This window comes from Phascolarctos cinereus, unplaced genomic scaffold (genome assembly GCF_003287225.1).
Source record: "Phascolarctos cinereus isolate Bilbo 61053 unplaced genomic scaffold, phaCin_HiC Scaffold_726;HRSCAF=1367, whole genome shotgun sequence".
NCBI lineage: Eukaryota > Metazoa > Chordata > Mammalia > Diprotodontia > Phascolarctidae > Phascolarctos > Phascolarctos cinereus.
In genome coordinates, this window is record NW_027556098.1 from 304,466,458 (window position 1) to 304,492,397 (window position 25,940).

At 43.9% G+C, this 25,940-nt stretch overlaps 1 protein-coding gene across 6 annotated transcripts in view; it reads left to right on the top strand.

Annotated features, from left to right (window-relative positions):
- Nucleotides 1-25,940, top strand: part of DIXDC1 (DIX domain containing 1) — a 66,576-nt gene that overhangs the window by 24,200 nt on the left and 16,436 nt on the right. For 5 of the 6 annotated variants that reach the window (XM_020989772.2, XM_020989775.2, XM_020989771.2 and 2 more), the window contains exons 2-12: nt 3,599-3,728; nt 4,445-4,570; nt 5,759-5,990; nt 6,474-6,581; nt 12,621-12,733; nt 14,669-14,817; nt 17,207-17,296; nt 17,391-17,444; nt 18,628-18,678; nt 22,978-23,082; nt 23,433-23,486. In XM_020989772.2, coding sequence (XP_020845431.1) covers nt 3,599-3,728; nt 4,445-4,570; nt 5,759-5,990; nt 6,474-6,581; nt 12,621-12,733; nt 14,669-14,817; nt 17,207-17,296; nt 17,391-17,444; nt 18,628-18,678; nt 22,978-23,082; nt 23,433-23,486 — 1,212 coding nt within the window. Of the gene's footprint in view, nt 1-3,598; nt 3,729-4,444; nt 4,571-5,758; nt 5,991-6,473; nt 6,582-8,836; nt 9,748-12,620; nt 12,734-14,668; nt 14,818-17,206; nt 17,297-17,390; nt 17,445-18,627; nt 18,679-22,977; nt 23,083-23,432; nt 23,487-25,940 lie in introns of those variants that run through there. The other variant, XM_020989776.2, reaches the window with a different exon arrangement.

Below are 25,940 nucleotides of genomic sequence, written 5' to 3' on the forward strand. Positions count from 1 at the left end.
TAAGTGTCAAGTGTCTGAGGCTGGCTTTGAACTCAGGTCCCTCAGACTTCAGGGCCAGTGCTCTATCCATTGCACCTCCTAGCTGCCCGTGAACCTCCTAATTTTGAAGAAACCCAGTTCAGAAGAATTGGGTTTTAATTCTGATCTTCTATTTAGCATATGTATAACCTTAGACAAAGACACCACTCTAGGCCTCAGTTTCTTTATATGTCAATTGACAGGGTTAAACCACATGATCTCTCAGAACTCAAAACTTTCCTTTGGTTGTATCTTCCCCAGAATGCTTATAAGTGAGTAGCCTTTGGCTACTTTTTTGGTGCTCAGGGATGTCAGCGCTGGGATAGCTATCCTCAGCCAGTCATTATGGAGAGTTACCTGGACTGAGTTTAGCAAATGTTGCAGCTTTCTCCACTTCAGCGTGTAAAGCTTAATAGTAAAATGGCTTTTGATGTTTGGGCTCCTGCTGGTCACTGTACTCCCCACATTGTCCAGTAGATGGCAGCATATTAATCCTCTGGTACTGTAATCTTGGGGATTTTTCTTCCTCCCACAAATACTCCCACAAGAAAAACATAATAAAGATTTAAACTTCGGAAGCAGCAGATGAGCAATTACTAAGATCATCTAATTAAGGGAATGTCAGGAGCTTGGAGCTCTGCAGTATTTTAACAAAATTATACCCTGATGCAATTAGCACTTGAACTTCATTACTAGGTTCAAGATGTTGGACTTCCATAATAGCCAGACACTGAATCCTGGTGAATCAGCTACCTGACCTTCAGCATGAAGGAAACAGATGCAGCATTGCATTATGGTGTAGTAGAAAGAACCTTAGAATGCAGTCCCAGAATCTCCAAGTTGGGAGGGACTCAGGAGGCCATGTAGTCCACTTCCTCATGTGAACAGTAACCAGTTCTACTGCATTCCTGAAAGTGGTCATTGGACCTTTACTTACAGACCTCTGGTTGAGGAGAACCCTTTTATTCCTGGGGCAGCCCATCCGAGTTGGGACAGCTGTAAATGTTGGGAAGTTTTTCTTTCCATTTAATTAAAAACTGCTTCTTTTCAACTTCCACCGTTGCCCCTAGCTCTGTCCTGACCGCAGTGGTAATCTATCTTTTCCTCATGACAGAACTTCAGATACTTGAGGAATAGCTGTCATATCTCTCCTAAGTCTCCCCTTCCCCTGGCTAAACATTCCTAGTTCCTTGATCCAGATCTCATATTACATAGTTTCCAGGCCCCTTGCCTTCCCTGTTGCACTCCTTGGGAAATGCTCCGGGTTGACAGCAATCTTAAAATGTGTGTCTAGAACTGAAAACAATATTCCAGAATTGGTTCTGACCAGGGCAAAGTATAGGGGGACTATTACCTCCCTCATTATGTGTCTCTTACTGCAATTTAAGATTGCTTTACATTTTTTTGGCTGCAAGATCACGGTGTTTAATTTGCAGTCCATTAAAATGCCCAGATCTCTACTGTAGCCATCTTATACTTATGAAATTAACTATTTGAACCCAAGTGTTAGATGTTACATTTAGCTGTATTAACTCTCATTAAATTCATCCCATTGTCTAGTCTGTTGAGATTTTTTTGGATGATGAGTCTGGTATCCAACATCCTTTCTTCTGCAAATTTAATAACAAAGTATCTACACCTTCATCTAAATCCCTTGTAGACATGTTAAAAGACACATTGCTAAGGACAGATGCCCAGAGATTTCACTACAGATCTTAAGACAAGTTGACATCAACTCATTAATGTCTACTCTTTGGATGGGCATTTAAGCAGACCTGAATCCATGTAACTATTTCACATCTAACTGCTTTTTTTGCATCTTGTCTGCAAAGATAACACAAGAAACTTTGAAAAATACCTTGCAGAAATCTAGAGATGCTATATTTATAGCAGTCCACTGATCTCCTAATCTAGTGATTCTGCCATTAAAGGAAATCACAGAATCTCAGAGTCAGAAGACAATTGTCAATTTAGTAGAAACTGTACCTGACCAAGAATTTCTTCTACAACATCCCCATCCAGTCTTCACTTGGAGATCTCTACTGAGAGGAACCTATTCCCCCTAAGGTAGCCAATCCCCCTTTCTGACACCTCTATTTTTTCAGTCTTAGTGACAATTAAATTATGTTGTACTTTGGATTCTGGCCAGATACTCCAACATCATGTAATATCTATTTGGTGGGCAGAATGGGATGTGTGTGAGATTACCTGTGGGTATTTTCTGTAAATGGTTTCTGAGTGTTGGTCTGAGTTGATTTTTTTGCCCCTGTTTGTCAGTCTTTCCATCTAATAGCTGAATTTCGGATGGATCCATATGGAGCCACTCTCTTCCAAATCTCCAGCACTCTCTTTACTAAAGTCATGTTACTGCCTTACTTCTCACAGCACAGAGTCAGATGACTCAGAGATTGGCCAGTACAGTAAATTTTCTCTATCAAATAGACAAAAGCGCAAAGATAAAAATTAGCTTTCAAGGTCCCCTGGCCACAACCTCTATCATTTGAGAGAGAATCAGTAAAAAGTTTACTCTTCACCTTCTTCCATTTCATGAGGATACAACCACAGCTCTTGTACTACTATTTCCTGTGGCTCTTCTCATTGTACCTGGCTGATTAGTTTCTCTGGAAGTTTTGTCTGATCCCAAAACCAGATTTGGAGACTTTAAGATTAGATTAGAAGAGAGCAAATCACCTCTTCAATGCTTGTGTCATTTGCAGTGAAATCCAAGTAATAATGAGATAGCAACATTTCATTTTTATGTAGGCATTGGGTAAATCAGTTCCCTATAGAGAACACAAACATGGATTAAACCTAATTGCAGAAATCCTGATGATCAGGGTTCAAGATAGTATCTTTAGGACTAAAGGTGAATTGTGGGTTTCACCTAAGTCATATCCTGAAGGAAGCAATTATGAGAGGAGTGTGGATCTGGTTAAAGTGATTGGTTTTAGTTATCCAAGATCAGCTCCTAAGTCTCATACTGTGGGCCAAATTTTCCTTTTATGTTCAGAGTATGGGAGAGAACTTGTGAAAAGCAGGGCTGGCAACTGGTTCAGAAGTAAACCTCTGGAGAACAATCCAGGAGTTGAAATGATAGCTGTGATTTTATCTAAACACCAGACTGTTGACTGAACTAAAACCTCCTACTAAGTCAACCCAAGGGCAAACTCAAGGACATTTGCAGTCATGTATCACTGGAATCATTGGCTGCTTATCTGTGTATAGCAGTTAGGGTCACATGAGTCAGAGATGCAGCCTGTGGGTTCACTCTCAACCAAAGATCTTTGGCACAGACTCCATTTTCTGATCAAGCTGTGCTTTCTCTGAAGCCAGATGCTCACTTCTGGGGGATGTTGCTGCAGGAAACTCATCCACTGGGCAGGGATTTGGGCTAGATGGCCTTGAGGGTCCCTTCCAATTCTAGGATTCTAGAATTCTCCCCAGCCTTAGAACTTCCATATTGTTATACTGTGCAAAGATAATTATATAGCTTGGCTTCATCTGCTACCATGAGAGTGGTGGGGTTGGGAGAAAGGAGGAGAGCTAACCTGGCCTCTGATTCTCATTCTTCATTTTCCAGCAACAGTTGCAGACCTATGTGGCGTGGGTGAATGCACAGCTGAAGAAGAAGCCAGAGGTGAAACCTGTCCAAGATCTTCGGCAAGATCTTCGGGATGGCGTCATCTTGGCATACCTGATAGAGATTGTTGGTTAGTAGTCCTCAGGTTCTGGGTATGGTGACATCAGTTCCCACAGTTCTGGAAGAACAGGTCAATTCATGACTCAACCTCACTGCCTCCCCACAAAGTAGATAAGATGGGAAAACTGAGGCATGGTTTGAGATTTGCCCATATTTACATCACAAATGGGATCTAGATGTCTCCTCTTAAGTCTACCCTCTATCCTCCACATGCTGGGGTTTTAAGAAAGGGCCTTTCTTTTCTCTTGAAGATTTGGTACCTGTGGCAGGCCTCTGTAACCAGTTATGATACTATGGATATTTCATCATCAACTGACCTTGCTTGGGGTCCTTGAGGGGAAATTCCTTCAAATAGTCTGTTTATGAATCAGTTTGTGGTATAACTCATGAATTCAGCTGCTTAGCTTCTTCCTTCCTAACTTACCTGTTTTGTGGTGCCTTCACATTTTTTAAAACCTTTGCCCAGGGGCTTTTTAAACTATTCATGGACATAGTAATGTCAAAACACATCAAAGATAAATATAAAAATATGAAGGCACCAAAACACAACCCATTCTTCTTTTTCCATCCCCATCAGAACCATGCAGACCAAGACAAATCACTCTCTTTATATTTAATCAAACATTTAGTTCCCAAATCAATCCCCCCCTCCCACACTGATGTCCTCACTCTTAATGGACCTCAGGCAGATACAACCCTATTAATGTAGTATTTTCTTTCTCCCAGCTGGAGAGAAGTTGAATGGGATGAAGCTGAGTCCCAGCAACCAGCAGGAGATGAAGAACAATGTGGAAAAAGTGCTACAGTTTGTGGCCTCCAAAAAGATTCGAATGCACCAGACCTCTGCTAAAGGTCAGTGCCATATCACACACACACAGAGGATGTATCCACTCAGCCTTAGCTTTTGATAGCCACCTTCAGAACTCCTTAGGTGATATAGCTTAAGGGTTGGCTAGAACAGAACTAGATATGTGTTCTCAGGTTATTATTCCAAGAAAAGAACAGAGTTTTGGGACAGAGTAATCCTGGAATCTTGAATGCTTTGAGAGGCCAGTTTCAGCAGATGGCAAAGGGAAAAAAGACAGGAATTCTTTGTTCATGAAAATTCAGTGTTTCATTGTCAAGGATGTGAGTGTGAGGGAGAATTAATGGTTAGAAAAGAAATGACAACTGATAAGTTGATATTAAAACTGCCTTATTGAAATCAGAAAAATGAAAGTATATTTCTATGCATTTCTTAGTTCTCTTGATCTTTTGACTAAGAAATATTTTAGGACATCAGGATCAAAATTATGTCATGGTGCTTAGCACAGTGCCCAGCACATAATAGGCACTTAATGAATGTTTGCTGACTGACTGACCTGGCTGTCATGCAGCTGGTCTAGAAGCAGGCTGTTTTTCCACATTACTGTTCATATTACAGAAGCCTTCAGGTGTGAAAAGAGATTTCACAGCTTCCTGTCCATGTCTTCTAATAACACCTAACAGAATGTTAGTCACATGGGACTTTAGGTTTACTTAGAAGTTAATACTTCTCAGATCAGCCTGAACTGGTGCTGCTGTGGAGGGGCCCCTGGAAGGTGAAGCCAGAGCCTAGGAGTCCCATGATTCCAGTTCTGACTAGCTAGCACTAAAAGGAAGTTTTGCTGGTTCTTGGAGCAGACTGCCGATGAATCTGTGACAAACAGGATCACTTATCTGTCATGCTAGAACAATCCAGGGGAGCTGGTGTGATTGGTGGGGCTCCTTCAGCATAACTGGCAGCCACTGGCCTTGTTTCAGTCCATGCCATACAAAATAGAAAAGACCAAGTGTGGACATTTCCTCACTCGGACTCTTATCAGACCTGTCATACTGCTTTGTTCCTGCGTTCTCTCTCTTTCTAGAGAAACTGTGAATGGGAAGGCAAGATAGTTACTGTATCCTGATCTAGTCTCCATGTCAAGAGGGCTTAGGAAGTCCCGATCCTTGGGAGAAGTGAGGTCCTTCAGCCCTTTGCCACTGTCCTAAGATCTCTTTGGGGTCTCTTCTATCCCACAGACATTGTGGAAGGAAACCTGAAGTCCATCATGAGGCTGGTCCTTGCCTTGGCAGCACATTTCAAACCTGGCTCCAACAGGATGGTGAGCCACAGAAGGGACTCCAGAAACCCAGTGCAGAGTCACCAACCACACTCTGCCACTGCTGTGGCACAGGGGGCAGCTGCTGCTTTGGCAGATGTATGTCATGACATGTCACGGTCAGGGCGAGATGTCTTCCGATACAGACAGAGGTGAGGGGAAGGAATGTGCTGTGGGGAACTGCCCTCCTGTCTCTGGTCCTTCCCCTTATATATTACGATGACCAGGTATTAACACCACCCAGACAATCCCTGCCTTATGAGGGCACACAAAGGCCTAGGGGGACCTAGGAAACACTATTCTTCTAGAGATGTATTAAATTTACAGTTACCAAAGAGTAAGGAGTTTTTTCTGAAATTTTTTTTTCTGAAATTTTTTTGAGACTGAAAATGTTGAATTATGCTGTTGCTGTGTGTTTATTTATTTTGTCATTCATTCATTTTCCTGGGAGATGGGTGGCATATTTACTTCTTCTTTTGAACCCAACCATATGCCCTAATGTGAGCCCAAAAGGCCAAGCCATGCTAGAGAAATATACCATATCATTAGGGCTGTGTATCTAATGAGGAGTGACTCTGAGTCATGGCGGGGTTGAGGGACTGACACCATCTCCCTTCTTGGTTACCTGTCCCTAGAAACAGCAGCATGGATGAGGAAATTGAAAATCCGTACTGGAGTGTTCGGGCACTGGTGCAGCAATATGAGGGGCATCAAGGACCCTCATCCAAGGCCAGCTCCTCCAGGTAACTATCACCCTATGACCTGTTTATAGTGATCCTAGCCAAAAGTGACATTTGGGGGGACTGTTGGGGACGTTGGCCCTAAGGAATGACTTAAAGAGTTGTGCAACCCCCAACTCCTTTATCCTTTTCACACTGTCAATATTTGATTATAAAGCCACCCTCCTGTGGCTTCCATGGTTGGGGGGGAAGGGGCTGAGGGAGAGAAAAGGTGAAGTGACAAATATTTCCTCACACTCAAAAATGCTGTTTCAGTGCATGGTTGCAGGATCATGTTTAGTCATGGCCACATGGGGGCATGGCTAGAGTAGAGTCAGGGCAAAGCCAGTAGCTCTGAGAAATAATTCTAGTACAGCATGTCTGAAAATTCTTAGTGCCGTCTTAAGCTTTCATAGTTCGATTACACGGTCTTGAAAGTCAGAGTACAGTTGTAAGTGGTGGATGCAGAATGAGAAGAAGACGGTGGCAGGCTTGAAGCAAAGGGAAGAAATGAGTCCAGCTGTTTGAGGGCACCATATGTTTACAGTATTCATTGATAGAACTGGGAAGTGTGGATTGGTAAAAATTCGACCCAGCTGATAAGTGTGTGAATCTAACTATAGAGTCAAATGCAGAGGCAAAAAAATGGGCCATAGTGCTCTGATAAAGCCTGACTGATGCCCAGTGTAATGGCAGAAGGATCACTTCCTTGGCTAATGAAAGCCATGCTCCTGTAAACACATCCCGGCGTATTAGCTTATTTAATAGCTGTGCTTCAGTGCTTTTTGAAAAGTATCATAACTGAGTTCAAGTCCTGCTTCTGAGGCATACTGGATATGTGAGCCTGAACTCAATCTTTCAGTGCCCTAGGCAACTCTCTAAGCCTAAATGCCGCAGAGAAGGTACCAGCCTGCCTGGAGGGAGTTTCTTCATCCAGAAGCTCCCTATTTCATAAAAATAACAGATCAAACACCCTGCTGAGCTCCAGTGCCTCATGGTGAATTTGTAGGCAGGGGAGGTGGGCCCAACTCAATCTGGGTCACTGTCCTTCCCATGCTGTTGTTAAGTAAACTTCAGCTAGCCAGTTGTTCCTCATTTTGTTTCTGTTTTGGGTTCCTTTCATTTATTTCTTGCTCCTGTTGAATACCATCTTGTCTTTAATGGACCTTTTTCTGATTTATTGAAGTCATTTTGAATTCTTTTCAAAAGAAAGAATGTTATAAAATGTTGGCAACCCCTGTTCAACGTGATGTAATTCCCACACTTCCAGAATGGACTCTCAATCAGAGATTGCTGGTCCCTCACATTTCTTTCTAGCCTTTTTTGTTTTAATGAGACTATCACTTGGGACAAATTCAAAGGATGTTCGGTAGTACAATTAGATCTATTGTTTCCTGCTTGCCTACGAGGCCTTTCACTCTTCAGAGCCTCATGTAGCCCGCCTGAGTCAGAGAGCAGAAAAGAGTGCATTTCCTCCTGAGAGCACCTGCTGTCTTCTAGGCCTAGAGACCCAGGCGAGGCGGTGGGGGGTGATACACTGAGAACAAGTGACTCACTGGAAATCATGCAGAAATGGAAAAATCATCACAGCTTGTTTAAGGGGGAGGCGTTAGAGGAAAATATGCCACATTTACTCTTCTATTGCTCAATTCTCCCTTATTTCACCTTTCTTTTGGAATCTCATTATCCCCCATTCACTGCCCCCTGCCGGGTAATCAGTCACTTGGTCTTTTCCTCAATGAGCCCCTCTGGGAGGGGAGACCTAAATAATTGCTTCGTACTTCCACCTCGGATGTGGAACAGGAGTAAGGGCTACTCTCTGCTCAAGGACAGAGATTCTCCTAATTCAAGGTGAAGAGCTCCAAGACGGTTAGAGATTCTCAGAAAACAGTATTCCAGACAGGGTCTCACAGCCCAGGGGCGTGTGCCCAGTTCAAGGAGGGCTTTGGAAAAAAGGTGTGGGGAGATGAGGGTGGTGTGGTTGGCAGTCCACCACCTCCCATCGCCAGGTCCTTCCTCCTCTGCCCCTTCGGTGAAACTCTCCCCTTCCCCACCTTGTGCAGTGGGGCGGCGAGGGGATCCACTGTCTTTTTGCATGATAATTTCGGGGTCTAGACAGGCTGTTTATTTAAAAAAGAAACTAGCTTTAGTTTAAAAACAAAAACAAAAAACCCCAACAACAAGGTGGGGAGGGGGGGACAAGGGTGGGAACGACGTTGGCAGGGAAGCCCGTCTCCATCCAGCCCCTGCCCCACCCCGGCCCCCGCGCGCAGAGCCACGTTCAGGTCTCTCTCTGGGCCTCGGTGTCCACGAAGGAAGGATTCAGATTAGAAAAGGCAACAATTTCCTGGCCCGGGGGAGTTGCCCGAGTGTGCCATTTGCCAGGACGAGGAATGGACTGGGAGGACTGCGTCCTAGGCTCGGCTTCCTCTCCCGGAGATTAAGCAGACCGCGGTGCCTCCTGCCTCCTCCCTCCTCCCCCTCCTCCTCCCCCTTTCCCTTTCCCCCTCCTCTCGCAGCTCCTTGACTCCCTCTGCGCCTCCCTCCCTCCCTCCGCCCCTCCCTCCTCCCTACCTCGTTCTCCACCCGGAGCCCAGCTCCAGTCAGCCCGCCGTGTTATCCGCGGATCGCGCCGGCTGGGAGCCCTGCACCGCCGCCGCAGCCGGGGCAAGCGGAGCGCGTGTGACAGGAGGCTGCGGGAGGGAGGGGAGGGGTCTGCAGGAGCGCTGCACAGTCGCCGCCCCTGCCCACTCCGCCGGCACCGGCGGCCGAAGCGCGGCGCGGAGAGGAGCCGCCGCCTTCCTGGGCTCGGGCTCTGAGGTGATGGGTTGAGATGCCTGGGAGCCGAGGGATGCGCTCAGCCTCGCGGCGGCGAGGACCAAAATGCCAGAGCTAGGGACCGGCAGCCTGCGAAGGGAGTCGGCGTGCACCGAGGCCGAGCTGCTGCTGCAGGGTCTGAGCTGTCGGGAAAACACTGGGGGCTGGGACCCCCGGCTCTCTGTCCTCCCCACCCCTGACCTGCACAGGGCGCGCCTCCCCACTAGTTCGCCCCTCTTGCCCCTGGCCGGGGGTGAGACATGCCCGTAAGCTGGGGAGATGTGATCCGAAGCAGCCTCCCACTCCGCCTGGACAAGCAGGCTTGCTGAAGCCGGAGCCCGGAGGGGACCATGGGAGGGACGCAGGTCAAATGGTGAGTCGGGGTCACCTTTGTCATCGCAGGCGGTGGGCCGGGGATGGGGGTGGGGCGCCACTGCACCATCAAAGAGCAAGCTCCAGGGCCGCGGGGGGTGTTGGCAGCCTAGACCCCGGGAGGCGGCAGCGCGAATATGGGTCTAAAAATGCGGCAGGTTTAGGGAGCTGCAGGCAGCGCCGTGGTGGACTAAGGGACGCGGAGAATGAAGGGGAAGGAAGGATTGCACATCTCGGATTCACAGCCCATCTGGGAATGCGGAGACGTCAGGTTGTGGCCTTGCTTGTCTCCGAAGTCCGGAGTCGACTGGGAGGGTCTCTGCTCGAGACAGACAATGACCTTTGACTCGAGTATATGGCAGTTAGGGAATGCCTCCCTCCTTTGGCGTGGTTTGTCACCAGCCACCCGCCCCGCCTCCATTGAGACTCCTGATGGTGTTGGGGGCTGGGAAGCAGGCGGTGTGTACAACCGGCTGGGGAGAAAATGGGATCTTTAAAGGGAAACAGGGAAGTCGGCCATCCTGCTAATAATTAGGATTGAAATATGTCTGACTCGAGACCCAAGGACTTCATGTTTCTCCCTGCTGGTGCCTCCGTCCATCTCTTAGGGAGAAACCCGACTTCCTTGGCTGCACCCATGCCTCGGGACCTCAAAGGTTCTTCTGCGAACCCTTCACCTTTTCACTCAGCCCCTGGTACCCTCCTGCCACCTCTCCCCCTTTGCTTCTCGCACCAGGCAACCTCAATTGGGGAAACAAATGTTGTTTTCCTCTGCCTACTCTGACACTCCTCCGACTCAGCTGGATACCCAGGCATCCGCCTCCTTCTGCCCTTATATGGGAGGCAGCGCACATGGGCGTGGTTAGGGTGGAGCCGAGCATGCGTTGGCATACCAGCAGTGCTTGGAGAGGCACATTACCGGCTTCGGGCTGGGGCTTAGGCACCTCTCCCATGCCCAGACCCACACTGCTAGCTTCAACTCAAGACTCAGTACGTGCCTCCTGCTGCCCCTCGGATTGCATACCGAACAACTTGTAATCCCCCAGTGTTCTATGGATAACCTCCTCACATCCCTTCGTACCCTTGTCGTTAGGGACTCAGTTTCTTTCATTATTAAAACAACCCCCCCCCACAAACAACAACAAAAACAAACACAAAAACCAGCTACTGAAGAGCTATTCCTGAATTTCCTAACCTGGATCCTTGTTTCTTTAAGGTCATTAGTGTTAGAACCTAAACAACTCCAAATCTGTGCTCCTGAGAAGCAGGGTATTGTTCCATGAGCAGAAGCACTTCTTATTTCTGTGCCCATAAATCATGCTAGCTTAGATGCCCTACTGTCTGAGTGATTGAAAGACCGACAAGAAAGATTTGGAGAAAGCCCCTCTGAAGGAGCAGATCAGATCTGTAGAGATGAGCTAGATATGACATAAGAGGGGCTTTCCCACTAACTTCTGTCATTGGGAAAGGAGAGGGGGGAGCAGAATGTCCTTAATTGAGGTCATTCCCACCCCAGCCCTTAAACCAGGGACAGTAGAGAGGATGGGGACACGGACCCTCAGACCACATTTGAGATTTAGAAATATCTCCAGATAACTTCCACTTAGTTTTGCTTTTGTTTTTGCTGGCCTCTGTTTCTGTCTTAGGAAGAATGAAACATTAACTCCTGATCGTTGCGGTGAGGATTAGTCTGGGAGACTTTAGGGGCACATTAAATGGGTCAGTGAACCTTAGACACTTTTGCTGTTGTCTGGGTGACGGATTTGGGAAGAATTCCTGAGAGGGGCCTGGGACTGAAGACCCCACAGTCTCTGAGATTGTTTCAGTGTTAATGTTCTCAAGGTGCAGCTCAAATTAAAAAAGAGGCTCTTTAGGATCTCTTCTTTATCAGATGAGAGAAAACAACTGTCTTATTTGTGCACTTAGTTTGGAGGATTAAAAATTGCTTTACCTTGATGACCTAAGTGATTCTAATAGCCTTGAAATAATGAATTGCCAAGACAATTATCTGTTGGTGGCAATTTGCAAATGTAGTTGTCACAGTTCTAATGAACAGCTTTTTGCTTGTGGGACAAAACTAGCCAAACCGAATTACATAGTTCCTTCCTCTGCATCTACCACTATCAGGTTTTAGGAATCTCAGCTCTGAAAGACACAGTGTAAGGAATTGAAAACTAAACCATACCCTGCCTTCCTGGCTCCCATACATTGTCCAGCCATCGTATGGCTCCATATTACATTACTCATTTTCTAGCTTACTATGAAATACGTGTCCATGTGCACACCAGTGGCTTCTTCCAGCTCTACCCTCTGCTTTTGCTTCCCCCTCCCACTTAATCTCTCTCTTTCCCTTCCTTTTTACCTACCTTTCTCTTTTCTCTTTCTCTCCCCCTTTCTTTCTTCTCTCTTTCTCCTCTCTTTTTTCTCCCTCTTTCTCTCCCTGCCTCTTTTTTTTCTATTTTCTTTTGGGATTAGCCCACGAAGATATCACCTTGCCTTCCCTACTTTTACCATCAGAAGTACCGCATTTGTCTTTTCTTTCTATGAGAAGCCAATATATAACACTTCAATTTCATTCCAGTTCCCAAATCAGTTGCAAGATAAATTATTTTGTGAGCTCTGGGATTGGATTTTTAATATCCCAAACCTTTTAAATAAGAAACAGTTGGCCAAGCCCTGTGATAAAGATCTTATCAGTGATCTTATCATTTGGGCTTAGAGGAACTCTGTTGACCAGGTGCTTGTGTGGGAATGTCTCCATGGGACTGGGTCCTTACAGGGGAATATGTTTCTGGAGTAGAGCACAGAGGTTGATTGTAGTCCCTGCATAATCATGCATAATAATTGTTTCTCTTCTTTCTTCCTGCACCACAGTCTGACATCACCAAGTCCGATCCACAGTGCAAAGAGTGAGTCCATTATATCCCAGTCGGAGGAGAGGGCAGATTTTGTGATTATCCCTTCTGAAGGACAGGAAAACAGAACAGGTAGTGCTTATCAGCCTCTCCTGACATTGCTTATTAATCTGGGCAGTGTCCTTCTGAAGAGTTTTCAAGAGTCATTTATGATCATCAGCCTCCTCCTGTTTGCTGGCCCATATCTACTTCCAGGGTTTGGCTTATTGCCTTTGGGGCCAATCAGGAGGGTTATGTCCTCTTGAGTAGTGTCACTTCTGTTGTTCAAGCTGGCAAAAAACCTTGCAATGCCCTGAACAAGTCTTTTCTTACCTGGCTGCATCTAGGATAATACATGTATTTATTTTTTAAGGAAAATTCTGTACTCTTCCCTGATCTTAGACTGAGGCGTAAATGTGAGCCAAGTTGTTGCAGAGAACATACCTTTGGTTCCAAGTTGGGAGGGAGGAACAGGAACTGGCCCTTTCTTGGTGGTTCCCTGTATCCCCATTGACTAGTCCCCTTTCCCTCTCACAAAATACAGAGCAAACAGATTAGAAATCAAATAAAACAGATGATGCTTTCATGGGATTTTCAGCCAGCCAAAAGAAATAGGATGCAAGCCTTCAGAAATAAAACCAAAATGTCATTCTCCCTTACCCTGCCTCACCTCAGTGTTCCTGTGAAGAGAGGAGACACGCATGATGTCATAAAAAGAACACTGCACCTGGAGTCAGGGAGACCCATGTTGGAAGCCTGCTTTCAACACTTCACTAACCGAGTGACCCCTAAAACTTTCCAAGTCTCTGTTCCTTGTGTTGTAAAATGGAGATGATAATATCTGTAGTGGTTAACCTCACAGGGTTCTTGTGAGTATCAAATGAGATAATATTAAAAATGTTTTTTAAACCTTAAAATGCTGTGTAGCATCTTTTGAGCACCAAGCTTGTGATTACCTTGGTGTGTTGGAAGCTCCTAGTGATTATCTTATTGAGTGAGCCGGCCACCTAGACACCTTTTTTTTAAAGAGATTTGTTCTTGAAGTTTCAGTTTAGTCAAAGGGCCACACTTGAAGACCCCAGAGGGCCACACATAGCCTCGAGGCTGCAGGGTCCCCACTCCTAGGTTAAGTGAACTTACCCAGGGTCATATAAGCCAGATGTGTCAGAGAGGAGCTTGTGCCCAAGTCTTCCTGACCGAGTTCAGCTCTCTTTCTACTGTGCCGAGCTGTCTCATTTATGATTATGATTGTTGCAGCTATGCTTACTGTAAATTAGGGAAATTCAGATGAGGAGTTTGACCTGGGCACTGTCAATGCCTGTTCTGGGAAAATAAAAACTCTTGTGAGAGCAGGAAAGGTATTTTTCTGGTTTGTTTCCTGTGTTCTTTGCCTCCGGGGTATGTTGGAGGCAGGGTTTAGTATTTATGACTGTTGGAACAAAGGAGAATTAAATGTTTGTCCCCCAGCTGAAGCTTCAAAGTAGCTAGGAAAAAAATGTATTACATTTGGCAGCCTTTCCATCCACACCTTCTGTGAGCAGTCTCTAGGAATCTGACTTGGGGGAACACATGTCAGGAATTGAGAACCAAACCAGCCTTGTACATAAGTAGTTACCATTTCAGATAGATGCTGTCTGGGGAGATAGCTTCCCACCTCCCTCTTGTGGTACCAGAGAAGGAATGTGGGGCATTCCCAGGGCAGCAGTTCCCCTTTCTGTGAGAGTATATGTGCCACTCCCCTGAGACTTTAGCCTGGAGTTCACGGAAGGTGCTTTGCTTAGAGCTGTTCTCACCGCCTCCCACCCCCACCTGACCACACACACACAGACACACAGACACACACACGCACACACAGACATACAGACACACACACACACACACACACACCCCCAGTGGAGATTCCAGTTTGTGCAGTGATGACAGGTGCAGGAGGCCCAGAGCCCTGCCTAACGACCCTGGGAACCCTCTCTGCCTGAAGGTTTCTGTTGTTCATCAGCATGAGCCATACTGCCTTTTTTCACTTTGTAGAAGAGACAGATTCTCCATTTTCCCGTGACTGGCTAGCAGGGAGTCCAGGAACCTATCTAGAGACTTCATGGGAAGACCAGCTGCTGGAGCAACAGGAACATTTAGAAAAAGAAATGGAGGAGGCGAAGAAAATGATATCTGGACTACAGGTAGCTCACTCCCTTGGGTTTTCTCCTTGTAACCCACTGATTTATGCCTCCTTCCCCCCATGACTATGTCTGCTCTGAAGATAACTTGGTTTTCATTTTATAAGAGGTCAAAGTTGAATGTGGGGTTGAGAGTCAGGAAGACAGGTAGCAGATGGGGAACAGAAACAAGGAAATGTTTCTGTTTCCTGACTTCAGAGGCATGGAAGTGTTTTTTATAGCTTAGCTGCTAGTGTTTCAGGGAAGCCTTCCCTTCCTTTAAACATTTATGCCAGATTTATGCTCTGGAGAGATGGTTTTCTCTTCCTGCAGGTGACTGCAGAAGTAATTTTTGTTCATGAAAGACACAGGTAATAGTTGCAGAGTTTCTCTTAGGAACTGTCCTAAAAATAGTTTTGGAGCCAGCACCCCAAATTCTCAGTTTAATTCCAGGTCAGGGACATTGCTCAGTAATGTACATTGCAATTTTTATGGATTCTGTATCTCAATGACCAGGTAGAGTAGGTTTTCCTTAAGTGAAATAAAACTCCTGAACATTTCTCATATTCTACCTGCAGGGCCAGTTCAGCAAATGTCACTAAAGGAACTGACCGACCCACTTGGCATAGTTCTCACACTAAATGACCCCACTTCGTTGTTTTTGTGTGTCTGTCCCTCGTTTGGGGAGGGACCCAGAGTAGTATGCTGACGACCCTGAAATTGCCTAGGAATAATCTTTTTTCATTTGTGCTGGGAACGGTGCTGTTTCTGAGTTGTCAAATATTTATGGACTCGTAAACAAAGCCCACATTGTGTGTGTGGTGCAAGCAGCAGGCAGGCGGTGGATGGGGTGCTTCCAGCCGACGACAGAGAAGGGACACAAAAGGTTCCCAAAGAAAAAAGGAGATTGGCGCGGTGGCCAAAGCCATCTGCATAATATATGCGTTTGGGACTGAGGAAGTCAGGAGTATGTATTGCCTAAGAACAACATCGAGAACGTCGTTGATTTTTCCATTTTTGATTCAGTATTTTAAAGGCAATTCAGATTCTCCTCCAGTGCTCCAGGAATAACTAACGAAATATTTTCCTAGGTTATACAATACACTATGGAAGAACTTCAGGACATACATTTGACACAGATTTTCCCCAGGATCATTTGCATCCTCTGAATATAGATAATCCATCATTTAGCTCTCAAGAAGGTTTATGTTCCTCCAATAGGGAGAGAGCCGCTGGCTGGTGAGAAAGTAAGAAAAATGAGGAATCAGCCTGAAAGTCAACACTGAAACATCCAGAGAGGCTTGTTAATTCAGAGCCACCTAATTATGAGGAGAACTGAATTCTGCTGCAAGACACAGAATAACTCATAGCATCCTCTGGACTCCTTAAAGGTTTCAATGATGACTAAGTTACAGCAAAGCTATAGCCTAGATTTCTCACCCATTAATATAGCTTTAGTTAAAGCTTGTTAATGAGTTCATTATTAAAGAGTGAACCATTTTCTAGATGCCCCATTGTCTTTCTACTTGGTATAACCATGAAGCTTCACATCATATTCTTATCATAAATTCAAATTATTTTGAGATGTTGAAAATGAATCATTGGCCAGACTTAACCTTTTTAATATACTGGGATATTTCCTGAAACAATATATGACCTATGTAAACTTTTATCTCATTTGGCAGAATTGTGACTCAGTTTGGTTATAAAGAAGAACCGGTTTCTTCAGACTGCCTCCTTTAATTATTTTCTGTAGCTCAGTTAATAATCAATCCTAGCTATATAACTGATCCTCTGATAAAAGCAAGGTCCGGTGTGGAGAGTTGAAATGAATGGGGACATATAATCTCCATACACACACATTCCCTACTTTTTCTACGCAGATCTTCAAAGTAACCTTGGGAAGTTAGAATGAGGATTTTTTAAAAAATCTATATCAGTTAACCTCCCCTTCCCTCCTTCCCCCCTTTCCCACACACATTCCAATTGATTTATTGAAAAGTACTTTTCAAAGCCAGCAGAAACAACCTCTGTTTTTGGTTCCCTGTATTGTTGGTTAAAGCCAGTTTGAGTAGCTCTGATTTGAAATGCTTCCAACTATTCCTGAAAGCAGGGTTTGTTCTCCAGTTACCTCCTGGGACTGAGAGGGGCTTTTATGGCTGAGGATACAGGTGAATTCAGAGAAGTGATAGAGGCTTGGTGCATGGACAGTGTCAGAACTCCAGATTGTCCTAAGATTAGCATGCATCTGCACAGAATAAAGGAGCAGCCAAAGCTATAGAGGAGTTTCTAAGGGAAGGTGGTTAGTGATTCCAGTTTAGGAACTGAACTCATTGTGCTCAGTCCTGAATTATCTGGCACAGATCACCTGATTGGAGGGGTTACATTTCATTTTGACTTTGTTGATTTTCAGGCCTTGCTGCTTAATGGGTCCCTGCCTGAAGATGAACAGGACAGGCCCTTGGCTGTCTTTGAACCAGGAGCCAACCCTGAAGAGCAACTGGTGAGCTGCTTCTTTCACCCTGAGATTTTCTATGTCTGGTTTGTGTGAGGAGCAGTCTTCCAGGGCATAACCATTCTTTTTCTCTTATATTTAGATCATAATCCAAAGTCGTCTGGACCAGAGCATGGAAGAAAATCAGGACTTGAAGGTACAGCTGTGTATATGCATAATAAACTATGGGGAAAAAACTGTTTAAAGGAGTTAGGGTCAATAAGAACTGCTTTTCCCAAGTACCTTTTAGGGTTTCTTAAAGTAAAAGAGTTTCCAGCAAACTTATGGTGTGAAGTAGGAAGAAAAGAAATGAGAGGACCTTGGGTTTTCCCTTCTTTAAAAATCTATTCTATAGATATGGACTCCCAGACATACACATGGATTCATATTTACCATGAAATAGAGTTTTTTAGGTAATCCATGCCATATTCTAGACCATATCTTTTTACTTCAACATATTAATATCTCTTCCATGTGGAATGCATCTTTTCCTGCCTATCTGCATCTCAGTCTTTCAAGACCTAGTTCAGGTCCTACTTTTTTTTTTTTTCAGTTTCAAATTCTCTCTCCCCTTTCATCCCCTTCCCCAGGTTCTACCTTTTTTGTGACAACTTCTCTGATATCTTCAGTCCACACTGACTTTTTCACTTTTTAACTCCTTTTATTTATTTTTGTCCTTATTTTTCTTAAGTACTTCTGAACCACAGTCCAGCTCCAGGCCCGCCCTTGAAGCCCATCCAACTTGTATGCCTTGGTTGTACTCTACTGGCACAGCCTTTGAGAACCCAGGGTTACCTCCACAACATGATGAGGCATTGACCTAGGATTTTTGTGGAGGAAATATGTTCTCATCTAAATGCTAAGTTCCCCAGAAGGCACTGACTGGTCTTTAGGAGCTCTCTGGCCCTTTGCCTGGTATTGGGTTGAACTAAGATAATGTAACAATACTGGCAAAACACATATTAGCATATCTTATATTTCAGTAAGAGGGATTTAGGTTACTTGAGCTATGACACTTGGGGCCTTATATGGAAGGCTTTCTGTGGGTGAGGGTTGTTAAGTACTGAAATAGGTCTGGCATCTTCCCCTTCCCTCCTGTCCCAAAAGGGTCTGTGTAGTTCTTCAGGCAGTCAAGGGGAGGCTGGAGATGACTCGGTGGACCTCTGCCAGCTATTCTGTGATTTATCATTTGCTGCTGACTGAATGAGGCCTTCGTTTTGTTTTCTGCCATGGAATGTCCTCATTGTTTTGCTCTCTGTGAGACCAGGGGAGGTGATGCTTCTGAGGCGATGCAAATGGCAAAAGCCATCTACTCTGTGTTTGTGTTTTTTTTTTTTCAGAAAGAGTTGCTGAAATGCAAACAAGAAGTCAGAAATTTGCAGGGAATAAAGGTAAAAAGAAATACAAGCTAACTCTTTTATTTGATTCTCTAAGAGAGCATGTTGTCTTCTGGCGGAGTGGGTACAGAAATCTGAGTTTCTGTGTTAGGTACTGACTCAGTCTGTGTAATGGAGTATCTCTGTTCAGCTGAGGCTTCTTTCCTTGAATGCTTTTGCCACCCAGAGTCTCCATACTACCTTGGCTGCAGCATATGTAAACCAGCTCCTGCCAGCCCTAAGGAAAAAAGGCTTTTATGAGGTTGTCCTTTCTCCGTCATTTTCCATCCATAGGCCAGAGAATAATTCTGGGACATTGAAGGCCAAGGGCATCTCAGATCGGGAGTCCTGTTACACAGCACTGCCAAGGTTATTGCCACATGTAAAAATGTGTCATACACTTTCTCTTTGTACCCCAATCTCCCCACCCCCCACAAACAAACACTATATTGTGTTTGTGCAGAGTACAAGTTGCATTGTGTTCCTATGATCTCTAGTACAGAGAAAATAAAAGGTAGCTCAGTATCCTGAGATCAAGGAGATGCTACCCAATATCTTTGACTAAAAGTGGAGTATAAGACTGCAGTAAAAGCCCCTGAGGCCATCCTCATCCATGATTTTAAAGACTCTTTTTTGTGCCCTGCATTTTTGTAAAACAAGAAAAAATACCATCTCTTCCATGTGGAATGTCTCTTTTTCTTGCCTATCTGTATTTCAGTCTTTCAAGACCTAGTTCAGGTCCTACTTTTTTTTTTTAATTTTCAGTTTTGAATTCTCTCTCCTTTCATCCCCTCCCCCAGGTTCTACCTTTTCTGTGACAATTTCTCTGATAACTTCAGTCCACATTGACTCCTTTTATTTATTTATTTTTGTCTGTATTGCAAAATAAGTATGCTCTTATATATTGTCTCATTTTCTCTGTATGTGCCTCACAATCTGAGAGGTTTTGCCTGCCGGGCAAAGTGGATAGAGTGCTAGGTTTGGGGTCAGCAACACCTGGGTTCTTATCCTACCACTGACATGTATACCAGCTGTGTGGCTAAATGGGTCACACGGTCTGCCAGGGTCCTCAGCAACTTGACTCCCAAGTCATAGACAAGTTACAGACCTGCACCAGAGTAGGTTGTTTCCAAACCAGGATTCCCTATATTCATGAAATCTGATCTGGTCCCCATACTGTCAGTCAGTCAATAAGCACTTATGTACCAGGCACTATGGGTGTTGGAGAGACCGAGACAAAAATGAAAGCCTCTCAAGGAGCCTCCATTCTATTATAGAACATGAACATATGTGAGTGTAAATAAAAGAAATAAAAAGTATTTTGAAGGGAGGAGCACCGGCAGCTAGAGGTGGGGAATGGGTAAGGAAGGGAAACAGAAAAAGGTCTGCATAGAAGGTGGTACTTGAGCTGGATTTTGAAGGAAACAAGGGATTTTAAGAGGTAGAGATGTAGAAAGAATACATTCTGGTCATGGAGACAAGCTACTGCAAAGGCACAGAGATTGGAGATCATGGGATCATAAATGTAGAGCTGGAAGGAAGGACTTGAGTATTTACTATGTGCCAGGAACTATGCTAAGTACTTTACAAATATTATCTCATTTGATCTCATAACAACCCTGGCAGATAGGTGCTATAATTATTCCCATTTTACAGCTGAAGAAACTGAAGCAAGCAGAAACTAAGTGACTAGTGCCCAGGGTCACACAGTAATTGTGTGAGGCTTGTTTTAAGCTCAATTTTTCCTGACTCCAAGGCCAGCACATTATATCCACTTTGACACTTAGTTGCCTGTAAGGGACCTTAGAAAGGTCAATTAATTCAAGCCCACTATTTTATAGATGAAAAAACTGTGTCCCAGAGAGTTTAGGTGACTTATCCGGAGTTATACAGCTAGTAAGGCAGAGTTTGAATCAAAGTCTGTCAGTCTAGAGCATAGGTTCCTGCCTCCTAGGAAGCACTGGACTGATCCATGGGGGTGGTAGCCTCAGGTGCAATTAGGGAGTGTTCAATAAAAATAAGAGGGTGGTAGAAGCATACAGAAAGAAGAAAAGAAAAATTTTAAAAACCTTTTGTACATGTTTCATCTGTTGTATAACAGGGTTAAAGTTGTAGTGATTACATTATTTTCCAAATAAACACACAACATGCAAGTTATAACCTTTCAGTGGTCAAGTCCACTGACAGGTCTTAACAAGCAAGTAGCACATTGTTGGGAAGTCCTGCATGCATCGGCAGGAATATGTGCATGTAATGACTTGTTTACAGTACTATACTATATGGTTACATAATGCAATATTGCATCATCAAAATTTCAATGCAGGAAAACCCCACAAATTTACAATAAATTTTTAAATTTAAGATGCATCATTTTTTAAAAAATTTGTTTTTTTTTCAAATGATACAAAATTTAAAAAACATGAAAGGGTTAAAGAAAGTAGATGTAAGGGGCACTGAATAATTTTTGTAAAAGGAGGTGATAAGGCAGATAATTTTGGGAACCTCTGTTCTAGAGTATCATGTGTGAGAAGTGGCAATAAGGCCAGTCTAGCTGAACTGCAGAGTATGTATGGGACAGGGAATTACGGTAATCAGGTAGGTGGAAGCCAGAATGTGAAGGGCTTTAAAATCTAAACAGAGGAATTTATATTTGATCTGAAAAACAATTGGGAGTCATTGGAGTTTATTGATTAGGGGAATGGCAAGGTCAGACCTGTACTTTATGAAAATCTCTTTGACAGCTATGTGGAAGATGTAGTGGAGGAGGAAGAGACTTGAGGCTGGAAGTTCAGTTCGAAAGTTAGTGCTTGCAATTTTCCAGGCAGGAGATGATGAGGTGCTGAACCAATGTGGTGGCCATGTGATCAGAAAGGGACGGATTGGAGAGATGTTGTAGATGTAGAAACACAGGACAAATGATTGGATATGCAGAGTGAGGGAAAATGAGAAATCAAGGATGATAACAAGGTTGCAAACCTGGGTACCTGGAAGGATGGTGGTGCTCTCAACAAATCGGGAAGTTTATGGGGGAAGGTGTAAGGTGGGGAAAGATGAGTTCTGTTTTAGACCTGTTGAGTTTGAGACACCTCTAGACCATTGGGTTTGAAATGTCCAGTAGACAGCAGAAGATACAAACTTCCCAGAGTATAGGTGAGAAACTAGGACTGAATATAAAGATCTAAGAGTCACCTACATAGAGATGATCATTCAAGCCATGGGAAGAGATAAGATCATGAAGAGAGAACCTTGGTACACCTGCAGTTATGGAAGAGTTACGAGTGATGACCCATGAAAGAAGACTGGGAAGGAGTTGTCAGACAGGTAGGAGGAGAGCTGAGAGAGAAGTCATGAAAAAAAAAATCCAGGGGCAGCTAGGTGGTGCAGTGGATAGAGCACTGGCCCTGAAGCCAGGAGTACCTGAGTTCAAATCCGGCCTCAGACCAAACACTTGACACTTACTAGCTGTGTGACCCTGGGCAAGTCACTTAACCCCAACTGCCTAAAAAAAAAAAACAAAAAAAAACAACCCCCCCCCAAAAAAAAAATCCAGAAAGGAGAAAGCAACCAGGAGGGGAAGATGGTTAACACTGGCAAATGCTGCATCGAGGTTGACAAGGATAAGGATTGAGAAAAGGCGATAAGGCTTAGCAATTAGATCATTGGTCATTTTAGAGAGGGCAGTTTCAGGTGAGTGATGAGGTTGGAAACCAAACTGCAAAGGTTGAGAGTGAATGAGAGGAGAGGAAGTGGAGACAGTGAGTGTAGACAGCTTTTTCTAGGAGTTGGGCTATGAAAAGGAAGAGACATTTAAGGCAGTCACTTGATGGGATGATGGGGTATCTCCTGAATGTTTTGTAAGGATTAGGGAGACTTGAGAGTGTTTGTAGGCAGTAGGGATGGATTTCATAGATAAGGAAGAGATTTAAGATTAGAAAGAGAGGGGATGATTGTGGAAGCAGTTTGCTAGAGAAGATGGAAGGAGATGGAATCAAGGGTATTTTATAAACAAAGGGTATTTGCCATTGGCCATGGCAAGGAGAAGAGCCCCCTCTTCATCAGAGACTGGAGGAAAGGAGGAAAGAACAGTGGATGATGTCAAGGGATTTTGAAATGTAGCAAGAATAGGGAGGGGTAAGGCATAAGGACATATTTCTTGCTCACTAATAGTTTTACCTTACCAAATATGTGGTAAGATTATGGTTGGCAAAGACCACAATAACCACAATGCCAAATAGAATGGCAGTGCACAAAGTAGACACTTAACAATAACCTAATAATGGAGCATAACCACATTAAGATAACACTTTCTTCCAGGATGCTTTGCAACAGAGATTGACTCAACAGGACACGTCTGTTCTTCAACTTAAACAAGAACTTTTGAGAGCAAACATGGACAAGGATGAGCTACACAACCAGAATGTGAGTTATATGAAGGATCTCTGGACTGAAGCTGGGACAGGTAACCTTGTTGAACAGAGTATGAAGGACCCCCAGACTACCAGTACTAGTGTGTGTTCTTATGTTACACTGAATTTATCTCTGTTCCTAGATATATCCCAGGCCATACTGGGCAGAGAGATCTTTGGGCCCTTTAGCAACTTTGAAGACCCTGAAATACTTGGCTGAAAGTATCTGCAGTCAGGGTGTGTCTCTGATGAGACATGGAAGGGGCTTCTACTGATATGCTGTTTAACATAATCAGATATATGTGTTATACCGGGTTGGGTTGGCAAGCATTCCAATGAACCTTTTTTTTGTCCTTCTTACAGGTAGATCTTCAGAGGAAACTGGATGAAAGGAGCCGCCTCTTAGGAGAATACAAAGTAAGAATGGAATTAGGGTGGCAAATAATTCCTATCTATTGAGCTGTTGTTTCCCATTGCTGCTGCTGTGAGAAAGAACTGAAGTCATCCTTTTCCCTCCTGCTTTGTGTTTTTTGCTCATGCCTACTTGATTCTCAGTTCCCTCTCCCACACAAACTCTTCAACTCTCAAATGACTGGATATGTAGAGTGAGGGAAAATGAAGATGATACCAAGGTTGCAAACTTAGGTAACTAGTAGGATGGTGGTTTCCTACAGAAGACAAAATGGTATGATACACGGAGTGCCTTGCTCAAAATCAAAAGGCCTGGGTTCTAATCTCATTTATTCTGCTAACTAGCTGTCTCATGTTGGGCCTGAATAACCTTGTGAACTTCAGTTTCCTCATCAAAAATGAAAATCATATTTCCCCTATTTAATTCATGAAATTGCTAGTAGGATCAAACAAGATAATAGATGTAAAAGTGCTCTACAAAAGTACTTTGATGTTATACAGTATGGTGTAGTATAAGAGCATTGGATCAAAAGTCAAAGGATTAGGACAGGTAGGTGGCACAGTGGATAGAGCACCGGCCCTGGAGTCAGGAGGACCAGAGTTCAAATCCTGTCTCAGACCAAACATCTGACACTTACCAGCTGTGTGACCCTGGGCAAGTCACTTAACCCCAATTGCCTCACCAAAAAAAAAAGTCAGAGTATCTGAGTTCTCCTCCCAGTTCAGGCAAAAACAACAATAATATTTAATTATAATATTTATTCAATTGAAGACAAGCAATAATAGACATTATGGTTACTCAGAAGACAAAAAAAAAGAGTAATCAAAACATCACAACCTACTCATAAACTTGGTCTAAACTGTCCCACCAATGTATGCAGGTTCTGTGGGGAGGTGAGCCTGGTAGGAGCACTTAGGGTAGACTCAGTTTCCATATCTATCAAATGAAGGGCTTGAACTGGATTGTCTCAGGTCTAACTTTTTGGAGGCTATGAAATGTAAAGTATTATTTGTTTTCCTAATGTCATTTTTGCACCTATTTGAATAGACAGATTAATATATGGAGTTAGGCCCTTATAAGTAATGTTTCTTGTATGCTCTTTTATTGCTCTGAAGTAATCTAAGGAAATAACTGTCCCCTTACAGTTGATGAAAATTATCTTCTTATTGAATTATACAGTATTTTTCTCTTTTAAGCCTATAGTGGAGGGATTTTGAAAAAGCCATTCATCTGGGACTGTAGAAGATCCTGAGTGTGTCATCCTAGATTGAGGAAGTTGGTGTAGTCTATTCGCTTCATTGAGTTCAGTTCTTGCTTGTTATCACTATTGTGTAAATAAGTAAAGAGGTAGTTGCCTCTCAGATCAGAAATAGGAACTTAGTGAGAGTTCCAACAGTAGGAACTAGATTTGAAGTAAGAAGAGACAGCTGTCAGATGCTGGCTGTTAGAAGACGACGATAGAATGCTCTGGTTGGACTCCAGAGATGGGGATAGTTGTCACTGGGTACTGGAGAAACAAAGGCCGGATGCTAGCCTAGGACAGTAAAGAAGCTGGCTGTACCTTAAGGGCAGAACCAAATCGAGCATTTGGGCCCTAGTCCCTGTTCTAGTACCAGAGCACAATAACAATTTCATTTTACTCTATCTTGATCCAAGTCAGTATATTGTGTTTATTTCCAAGTACCATGTTTTAGGAAGATCATTGAAAAGTTAAGGTGCATTCAGAGGAGGTAAAGTGCCATACAAAGATTGGATGAAGGAAGAGTATAAGAAGAGAAGGCTTGGGAAAGGACATGACCTCTGTCTTCATCCATGGGAAGAATTATATCAAAGACAGGCTTGAGTTACTCTGCTTGGCTCTAGATGGCAAAGTGCAAAGACAGCTAACTCCAGATTCCAGCATAATACAGTGGAAAAGAGCACTGGATTTGGAATATGAGGCTTTAGGTTGCAGTCCCCTGTGCTACTTATTTATTACTTGTTGGATGAGTCATTTAACCTCACTGGACCTCAGTTTCCTTACTTGTGAAACAAGGGGGTTAGGTTAGATGAGCTTTCAGGTCTCTTTCAGTTTTAAATCTATAATCCTGTGAAATACTGAAAACCTTTAAAGTACAAAAAGTTTAGATTAAACACAGTTCCTTTACCAAGAGCGTATAGTTTAGCTGGGGCAGGTAGGTGGCTCGGTAGATAGAGTGCTGGTCCTGGAAACAGGAAGAACTCAGTTCAAATCCAATCTCAGACACTTACTAGCTATGTGATCCTGGGCAAGTCACTCAACTCTTGTTTGCCTAAAAAAAAAGCCCCTCCAGGATCATTGCTTTGTTGTGGCAGAGGGACTTATGTAGCTCAATAAAACTGTGAGCTATCCTGTTCAGGGTGACCCAAGACGGACAAGTCATAATGAGAGTTCTGACAAAAGGTGATTCATTCGACAAGGAATTGGCAAACCACTCCAG